At 40.7% G+C, this 10,549-nt stretch overlaps 1 protein-coding gene across 10 annotated transcripts in view; it reads right to left on the minus strand.

Annotated features, from left to right (window-relative positions):
* PTPRM (protein tyrosine phosphatase receptor type M) overlaps positions 1-9,834 on the minus strand; it is a 1,053,679-nt gene extending 1,043,845 nt beyond the window's left edge. For 3 of the 10 annotated variants that reach the window (XM_007487705.3, XM_056820787.1, XM_056820786.1), the window contains exon 1: positions 8,585-9,829. In XM_007487705.3, coding sequence (XP_007487767.1) covers positions 8,585-8,657 — 73 coding nt within the window. In that variant the 5' untranslated portion in view covers positions 8,658-9,829. Of the gene's footprint in view, positions 1-8,584 lie in introns of all 10 variants that reach the window. The other 7 variants (XM_056820785.1, XM_016432808.2, XM_056820784.1 and 4 more) reach the window with 6 other exon arrangements.
* Between the last annotated feature and the right edge of the window lie 715 nt (positions 9,835-10,549).

Raw genomic sequence — 10,549 nt, forward strand, 5'->3', positions numbered from 1 at the left:
GTCTATGTCTCTCTGTTATATACCATTCAACATATTATTGAGATGGTCAAACCAAATTATCTTTGCTAGAATGAAAACTCATTGATAATAGACATTGTTTCATTTCTTGTATTTATTTGCCCAGTGTATATTATAGTGCCTGATATTCAGTAAAATTTTAATTAATGCTTTTTGTTGATTTGTTGTTACATGTCGAAGAATATTGACTGATTATAAGATATGTGTGTATGGGAAAAATCATAGCTAGATCAATCTGTTATTTGTTGCCTTAAGAAGACAATGGTCATTGGATCTTGTGATTCACATAAAAAGGAGAACATCATGAAGGAACGTTGAAATCAGCAACTTTCATTACAATTTCAATTAGCCCATTTTCCAGTGGAAGAAGTAAAACCCTGGGAATACTTGCCCTAATCATTGTGGGCATGATTAGAACTAATAACTAAAAAGAGTTTCTGATCATAAGTTCTGTGAGTCATACTGAGATAGAAGAAAGAGTGATCCAAGTATAAAAGTGATTGATCTTAGCCTGATAGTTCTCTCTTGCCTGTGATCAGGCTGCCTAAGGAGGAGAATTACATATTTGGGGGCTAAAAAACTCTTGTTTTCATAGACAAGAGTTGACACAGCTGGCTAAAGAGAGCTATAGCTCTTCCATATCCAGAAGAAGCTTAGTAGCCATGGAATCCATACAGTGGAAGATGGAAGTGGCTGAAGGAATTGATGGATAAAATTGTAGCCCCCTCCTACAGGGAAGAGGCTTACTAACCAGTGCCTGCCTTGTAGATGTTGGACAAGGTATTTAGGGGATATTGAAGATGGATGGATGAAGGTCAGTTGGATCAGAGATATGGCATAGCTCTTTCTGCACGGAGCAGTCCCAGGGAAGAGTAGTACAGTAACATCACTATAAGACAATGATAGCTCTATAACACTGAAGGTATGAATGACTCCTCTCAGTGCCCTGGACACATGTCCCCTGGATATGTCTCCTCTATGAAGGTATCCTGAAGACATACATTTCCCAAATGTGCATGTTACATGGATTATCCCTATGTGGATCTACCTTGCCCTTATTTTCATTTTAATTGTCTTGATTAATAACTGCCCCCCCTCTGACTCATCTTCATTAATAACACTATATCTTTGACCCACTAAACCTCTGCACAAACTATAATCCATGTCTGGAATTCACTCCTAGCTATCTTTTCATCTCTACCATCACCATTTCTTCCAAAATTATTAAATTGACCATTTCTACACAAAACCTTTCCTGATCACCAAGATCCTAGTACCTTCTTCTGCCTCAAAGCATTTTACCCTGCACTCAACATATATATGCATGTATATATGTGTGCAAATGTATATATACGTGTGTATCTGTGTACATGTATATGAAATGCTTTTTGTAATTGTCTCTACATTTGAATGTAAGCTCTTTAAAAACAAGAACCATTTCATTTTTGGTCACCTCATCTCCTCACATAGCATGATGTACAGTGGACAATTTATAATAAATACTTAGCACTGAAAGTTTCTGTATTTACTCGGGGGGGGGGTGAAATTAAAGGAGAAAACATTTTGTTCTTATTTTTATAACTATGCTTTATCATTAACTGTCTCTCCTTAAACTAGAATGTTCTTTGTCTAATTAGTAAAAGTAAACACACTGGTGAAGACTCCTAGGAAATTGATGGGAGAAAATGGTCAAAAACATCATGCCACAGGAAAACCTGGAAACACTGTGATCTTCACTGTTAGAGTGTTCATATCTGTGATATCACAGAATCATCTAAATATGAAAATAGACACACTTAAAAACTTCTTACCATCTGTCTTAGAATCTATTGATTCCAAGGCAAAAGAGAGTAAGGGCAATGAAGTAACTTGCTCAGGGTCACTCAGCTAGGAAGTGTCCAAGGACAAATTTGAACCCAGTGCCTTCTATCTCTGGGCCTGACTCTCCATCTACTGAGCCACCTAGCTGTCCCCTCGAAGTATATATACCTCTAATCTCATACTCCAGTGAAGGCAGGTGTCATGTCTTATTCATAACTGTTCCCCACAACCAACACACCACACACACACACACACACACACAGAGTGTTCAGCACAGTGTAGCCCCTTAAATAACGGTTGAATGAGTCTAAATTAAAAAAAAATCCAAGTAAAAATGAATGTGTTTTAAAATAGCCAGGCATTACTTGAATGTTTTTCAGGCACACTACAGACCAGACTAATAAGGTTAACATGTAACCTCACTTAGTTGGCAAACCTATATTATCCCTTCCAGTTACAACTGCTATATATAAACCAGCAGCAACATATCAGATGGCAAAAAAGGACCTTAGTCCAATACCAAAGCCACTCTAATACTCTGTTCTAAAGTTGTCTGTCATTAGACCAATCACAATCTATTTCATGAACAACAGTTCTTGTAAAATAAAGAGTAAAATTTATATGCCCTCAAAGAAACTCAGGCAAGCATATCAAGGTATTATATGGTTAAGAAAATACTAAATACTTTAAATTCCTTGGACTGCAAATGAACCTAGCCCAGGGAGCTGCATGTATATATAATACTGTGTATTTCTTGGCTTAGAGCAATGGATTTAGAGATGCAGCTACACCTAGTGATCAGCATCAGATCACAGCAGGAGGAATGTGAATTGAACTGCTAGCTGATTTAAGGAAGGTATCCTATACTGTGTCCAAAAAATAACAATAACAATAATATTCAGGAATTAACCTTTGAAAGAATTTACTCAATGAAATCATATTCAACTCCATTTAACTGAAATTTAGGGGGGAAGTCTGATCAGCTACAGACAGACTGTTATTTGCCTATCCCAAACTTCTAGCACTTAGCACACAGCCCGGAATATTAGACACTTAATAAATAATTATTTATTGGCCGACAACTTGAACACCTACTAAAAGTAGGAAGACACAAGAGGAATCAAATTCTACACCTGGAAGGTACTTGGTGTCACTAAATGCCCACAGTGGAATCAAACTTTGCTTTGGAGCCTCCTAAGACCTAGATCAAAAGTCATTGTAATTCTGAACAAATCCCAACTTGAGTATCACCTTCCTCATGGGTAAAATGGGAATTATACTCTTAACTCCTCTCATCTCCCAGGTTTGCTATGAGGATCAAATGAGGCAACATTTATAAAATACTTCCTAACAATATTATGCTATTTTCTACCACTTCTGTTACATAGAGTGGGTTGTTTTGTTTTCTGATTCCTCTCCTCCCATCTCCTATCCATCCATTCCCTTCTTTTTTTCTGCTCTCTCTTATGCCTTAGGTTTAGCTGTGGTATACATAGACATAGCCATGGTTCGAAGGAAATGAATGACTAAAAGTTTCCTCTTCCACACCCTAACACCAATCTCCACTTTTTCTGCTACTCAGGTTTTCTGATGACTTGGCTGAAAATCTGTGCAATACAAGAATTTAAGTGAAAAAGGGTATGCTTCCCTATGGGATACTTTCCATGCTTTTTTCTCATTTCTGAAATTTGAAATCACTGACAGTTTGAAAAGGACTAACAATTTCTCACTAGACTTTAGCATGTGATGAAATCCTAACGAAGATTTTAAAGGCAGTCCTTTTTCAAAGTGTAGTGTGTTATGAGGGCTTGCGGGTCAAATATTGGTCTGTGCTTCCAAAATAAGGTTTGTCAAGGACTTTAATCCTTCTGGACCTCATTTTCTGCATCTGCAAAATGGGAGGATTAGACTGGGTCACTTTCAGATCCCTTCCAGTTCTAAATCATATAATCTCTAGAATTAAATTTAAAGCTTTAGCGTGTTAAATATACCACTAAGTATATTATCACATTAGTGATAAACTGGCAACATTTCCATTTATTCCATAAAACATTTAGTCCCTAAAATTAAAATCTTCTCCCTCCATATAATGTATATCCCATGATCTCAGTCAAGACAACTTTGTATAGAACTATAACAAACAGCAAAAGGAAAACAGCAATGTGCTATGGTGAAAGTGTCTGAGGACTAGTCCTAAGGATGGCAAGTGTCCTAGGAACAACACTTACTAGTTCTGTGACCATGAAAAGTCACTTCATCTCTCTGAAATCCAGTTTCTGAATGCTTCAGGTTTGTACAACCTACCCTACCACAAAGGAAGGGAGGAAGACAGTGCTTTATCAGCTACAAAAAAAGATGCAAGCTTTTTTTTTGTTACTATTGATGGTAATTCAAAATGCATTTTCCCACTATTACTGGCATTCCCAAATTCTCATTTCTCATAGTTTTGTTTTTACAATTCTCTCTTATCTTTGGGAAAAACTCATAGGACAGTATCTACCTTTTCAAAAGTTAACTACAAAATGTCTAAGTTGTTACCAACCATCTTTCATGGATCTACGACTAGAAGAGACTTCAAAAGCCATGTAGTGAGTGCACAATGCTTATTTTACAGATAAGAATCTAAGGCCCACAGAGGTTAAGAGACTCGCCCAACCAAAACACTATGGTTTAATACACATAACTTATATGATTTTGAGACAACATATGCCAAAAATTATTGTTTAGAATTATTATGTTACATAACTACACATCTTTCTTAGCTTATTTCATCTAGAAAACTGTAAGATACTTTCCAAATATGTTAGGCTAAGCCCTTTATTTTTGCAGAATCAGACCAATTTGTGGTGGTCACCAAACACTGTTTTTAAACTTTATGCTATGAAAAAAGTTATACCTGTTTCCTAGTACATTATGTTCACTATTTCAAAATTGCTATAGCAAAATAACATCAATCTAGTATTAGCAATAGAAAAACAATTACCTAATAATAAAGAATAAAAAGAAAATACTTTAAATCGACAAATAACCTTGTATAACAAAAAAGTGCCATGTTCATTAGCATGGTTTTTCCTAGAACCCATCAGTGTCATATAGAATGTACAGATATTCTTAAAATAGTATTGCTAAACTAATTTCCCCACTATTTGACAAAGTTCAATAAATCAATCTTCTTATCTAATAGATCTAAAGTTAGATATCCAGTCTATATCATACCTTCAGCTTTGGAAAAACACCAAGTCAAAGAGAAATGTTACCAAATATTTAGTTTCTCAATATGAAAACTAGAATTTCACATAAAAGCAGAAGATTTCTACTCAATGCTTACTTCTTGGCTGTGTATACTTTCAGAAATCTGTTTTTAAAGATCAATGGAAGCTTAGGAGGCCCAACAGAAACCTCAGCTATTTGTTTTTAATGGGACACAGTGAAAAGGCTTCTAAAAGTAAAATATTTACATGAGACAGAATCTTAATGAGCCAAATTCTAATTTTTAAAATATATCTCTAGTATAGCACACCAGTGTGAAATAGTCTATTGTTTGAGAGATGACCTCTGGGATTAATCTAAAATTTTGGCTTCATCATTTCTGGACCAGTTTTCAGCTGATTTCAAAAGACATCATGGGAGCTTGGTGAAAAAAAAATCTTCAATCTGAAATTTTAGTTCCATATAATGATAGTTTTATAAAACCTTGTTTGCCTGCTTAAGTACTACTAGATATTATTAAGCAAATTAAGTATGATTTGATACATACAATTTATAAAAAATTCACTTTTGATGGAAAAAATATAAACTAAGTACAGCTTGAAAAAAGCAAACCCTCATTTCACTTAGCCAGTACAAAATCTGAATAACTTTTGTAGCATTTGGAGGTTATTATTCACAGTCCACAAATATTTACTGTACACCTATTATGTGCAGCAAGCTATGCACACAGTGCTGCAGAACATATAAAGATGTGTAAGGCACATTTCCTGCCCTCAGGGATCTTATATAAATAATTCAACATTTCGTTTCCATGTGTAATGGAAAGAGGCCAGCTTTGAATCTTGGACAAAATTTTGAAATAAAATTTGTTGCGTCAGGATTTCAAGAGTGTTCTTTGATCTTCCATGAAAATATAGTACAGAGGGGAAAGAGCTGGATCTAAAGTCAGAGAACCTGGGTTCTACTTCTAGATCAGCCACCTGATATCTGTATGACTTTGGGAAAGTCACTAAATGTATCCAAGACTCAATTTCTTCCTTTGTAGAATGAGAGTTGGATTAGATGATCTCTAGACTCATGTCTAGCTCAAATCTATAATCAATCCTATGACTTCTCCAAAGCACTAGAGAACAAATCCAAAAGATGTTACCACTTAAAGTGCTTTAAAAGAAGTCAAAATTAAATACAATGTAAGAGAGTGAAATCATTTCTAAAACTCAACTATCTTCACATTAAATGTGTGTATACAAGCTGTGTTGCATCTCAACTTTAATTTCCCCATTCATTCCAAAACAATTTAAGGAGAATTCCGAATTTCACAACAAAACTACATTCAACAAATATAGTGTATAGCTACTAAATACACAAAAGAACACAAAGGTAACAATTGTTTTTATTTTTTTTAAAAACTGTCCTAGGTGGTTACTTGGAGTTTAAAATGTTCACCTGAGTCAAGGAAGGAAAATTGATGAGTGGTGGCCGCTTAAAAAAATCTTAATGTTACATAAATAGCAATATCTTCCATGCACTGAATTTTTAAGTCCATTCAACTTATATTTTTTTACCTTAACTTTAAACAAATCACAAGCCAGAAATTATGAATTTTACTAAAGGGGAAAGCCTTCTGCAGTTTACACACAGTTCTTACAGTAATGTAGTTAGCCACTCTAATGATACATTAACTGATCAAGAAATCTGACTGGAACTCTGCATCAACTCCCAATAGCATAACAGTGTATCATTCTGTTATATGCCTTCAGAATACTTGCAATTATTAGAACATTAAAAAAAAACCCACAAGAAAAGGACATTTGATTATTTAGGCTGAGTAGGTTGTTGGGGGGTGGGGGAAAGTGGAATGCTGTTTTGGTTTTGAAGGAATAGAAAGCACAGATCAGCAAAACTCCCTCAAACTCAACTACAACTTCTACTTGCCTGACAACTACAGTCAAGAGCCAGCAATGTTGCATGAGATACCATAATTCTCATCAAATCAAAAGCCTGACTGGTAGTCTCCAAAAGATCAATGATGTAAAAAGCCCAGATGTATGTAACTGATAAAAATGTGTTTTATGGGACTGGTGTTACCTTCATTAAAATAAAAATACAAAAGTATTACTCACTCCTCTCCCACTAAATTTTTAAACCATTTTGAAACCAAGGTTCCAAGCTATAGCCATAGATTTCTCTAAAGGGGGCAGGGAAGGGGAGGGAAAAGAGTGAAGGAAAGAGAGAGGCATTACACAAGTTACTCGGTGTAGATTTACTTTGGGACACTTTATAAGACTTAAGTTAAAAATATCTGAAACCATGCCAGTCTAAATGTTTCCACGAAGAGCTTCTGGATGATCTCTGGAAGTTAGGTCTATATATAAATACATTACTGAGTTCTGCCCCCTGTGTGTGTGTGTGTGTGCGCGCGCGTGTGTGTATACACCTACACACGTCAGGATGAATAGTAACATAAGCAATTTCTCCTCTCAGCTAGGAAGTTCCCTGAGGATCAGGGTTAGCATACCCTGACATAGGTCAGCTGTCATCTAGATTTTGAAATACTAGGGAACTGGGAGATGGGGCAGAAGAAAATGGTAAAAAGTGGGAGCAGTCCTTTTAAGTTGCTGCCTCTCCTGAAGTATGAGAGTTGGAAAGGGGGTGGGTGAATTTCTGCTTGCTTCACTAGCTCCGGGAGATTTCCAGATCTCCTCTAACCAATATGAAGTTTCCGTTTTCCTTTCCGAAGGCCGACACGCGGCAGCAACCTTGCCCGGTGCTGCTCCGAGTCCGGGGAAAGAGGGAAGGGAAGGAGGTAGCGCTTGGGATCCCCCCTCCCGCCCCCTGCAGCCGCCAGCTGGCTGCCAAATCCCAGCTGAGCAAAGCGTGCCGCCAACCCAGTAAGTCTGAGCGACTCCTGCCCCAGACAGTGTGCACAGAGATCAGAGGGGAACGCATATAAACTTAACCCCCAATGTCCTCCTTGCAACACCAAACTTTTCTTATTTAAAAAAAAAAAGTTGTTTGTTGTTTGTGCTGCAGAAGCAGTGCTAGAGCTTGCCACCTCGCTGTCTTTGGGAGAGCAGGGCAGAGGAGGATCAAGGTGCTCCTGTAAAGAGAATGCTTGTTTTGGGGCGGCTTGGCTACATACAGCCGGAGGCTCTCTCAACTTTTCTAGGTTTCCTCCGTTCCTGGCCTCCGCCACTCCTTTTCTCCTTCCCTTCCTCCACAAGCACAACCCAGTCCGTCTAACGGAAAAGGCATCATGCCCGGAGCTTCGCCTCACTCTCTCCCTCCCCCAGATGAAGTACTCATACTCCCCCATTTTCCCACTCTTCCGGAAACTACAAGCTACCCAAGGGGTGGTTCCACACACCCCCAGGCACAAACACACACACACACACTCACACTCATATACACACACTCACAGACAGACAGACAGACAGACAGACAGACAGACACATGCACTTGGCCTCTAGTCTCCTAGCTCTGGGACGCAAGAAAAACAAAACAAAAACAAACAAAAAGCAAGACCTTTTCTTACCTGAGAACGTCTCTCCTCCAGCAGTTAGCAAAAGTCCAGCCAAAGTCGCCAGCCAAGTTCCAACTCGCCCCATTTTGCTGACTCCGGGCCGGGCCCACCAAAGGCTGCCCCGTGCGTGGAGAGACGGGAAGGACTTGAAACTGGGGGCGTGGGGGGTGGCTTGTTTTAAAGAGAGATAAAAAGAAGAGAAAGAGAAAAGTGCAAACAGTTTCAGGAGTCAGGAACGCTGACGACTCCTGGGGCAAGGGGTAGGGAGGGTCCTCAGACCTCCCCCCCTGCCCCCAGAGCCCCCAGATCGCTTCTTTGCTCTTCTTTCGGGGGCAGTTGGGTGGAGGCACTCGGGGTGCCAAAAGCCTTCTTGCAGCTTGCTCCAGCGGCTACTCCCGCAGTTCCCTTGGTTCCTCCGCTCGAGATTTTGGCCGTGGTAGAGGCGCCGGCCGTGGCCGTACTGTGGCCGTGCACTTGGCTCTTCCAGCACTTCCCCACACCCTGCTGCTGCTGCTGCTGCTGCTGCTGCTACTCAGACAGGGAAAAGCTCCCACTGTGCCCCGGCGCCCCTCGCCTCTCCGGGCGCGCCGAGCTGCCCTGGCTCCGCTCCGTCCGCGCTTGCCTATTTCTCCCCCAACTGACTCGCGGTGCCCCCGGCAGGCAGGCTAAAGAGAGCCCACGTCACGCCCAGGCTCGCCGGCGCCGCGACTGCCCCACTAGAGGGCGTGTGCGGGCCGGGCCGGGCCGGGCAGGACCAGAGCCGGACTTCACCAGTCGCTTCCCCCTCAAAACCCCCACTCGTACACTCCCCTACTCCACTCGGCTGCGCACCACTCTCTCCAAGGGCGCTTTCCACAGAGCCAGCAGAGACGTCTTAGAGCGCGGCTGTCTGGGGATCCCAGCAGCCGAAGCAGCTGTTGCTGGAGCAGTCTGAGAGCCTCACGCGCGGGAGAAGCGCGGGGAAATGAATTTTCCACCCTTCTTTTCCTTTTCCTGCCTCCCCCTCCGTTTTCTATTTTTGCAGCTGGCTTTGGGGAGAAGCTGTTCAATGCCTCCTAGGTCACAGGAATCTACAGTTCCTGAAACCAAGCTGAGAGAAGAAGGAAGAAGGTTCTAAAAATCCCCTAGCTTGCAACCCACCCTAAGCCGGTGTGCCGAAAGAACCTATCACTTCAGATTGCTATAGGATAGAAGCTTAACCCAACAAAGTTAGGGCTCCCCATCCCCTGCAGCAATATTGAAAAAAAAGCTAGAGGAGACTTTTGTTGTGATCCTCTGACGGTAACTGAACACTTTCTCCCTCTCCCAGGCTACAGAGGTGTGCAGAGGGATGGAATGGTGAAGAGAATTGACCAAGGGGATAGCATCTTAAAGGAGTTAAATGAAGAATTAGCTCTTAAGTCACATGTTTGAATACTGGAGAGGAGGTGGGAGGGGGGAGAGCGGAATCAGCCTCCTCACAATTGGTTCTCAGATCTTGGGTTTCAGAGAGCCGGGGACTTTTCGCGCCTGCAGAAGTATCTGTCGTTGTTATTGTATTAGTGGAGTTATAATACCAAGCAAGTGGCCCCCGGTCCCTCGGAGAAACGTACTTCCTAGTCTGAGCAGTGGTGAAATACACACAAAAGGACAAGGAACCCTTCCTTTTCCCCTTATCCTGGTCCAATAGAGCTACTGATAACGGCCAGATTTGGCCATGAGAATGTATAGGTGTTCTGAATTTTCCCAATCCCCTCTCCAAACCCTAATCGAGACTGCCAGATGTACTTCAGTGCTCTTGCCCAATGCAGCCTTGCACCAGAGTAATCAGATCCAAAGCAGGGGGTCAGCAGCCTGGGAATTCAGGAACTCTGAAACCTTCCATTCTGACAGGAATACAGTTTGCTCCTATTTTTATTTTTTCATTCTCTCTGCTTCTGTCCTGTACACGTGTGAAATATTGGAAAGCAGCCTCGTGGGAGATGAAGTTCACACAAA

This window comes from Monodelphis domestica, chromosome 3 (genome assembly GCF_027887165.1).
Source record: "Monodelphis domestica isolate mMonDom1 chromosome 3, mMonDom1.pri, whole genome shotgun sequence".
In the NCBI taxonomy this organism is placed as follows: domain Eukaryota; kingdom Metazoa; phylum Chordata; class Mammalia; order Didelphimorphia; family Didelphidae; genus Monodelphis; species Monodelphis domestica.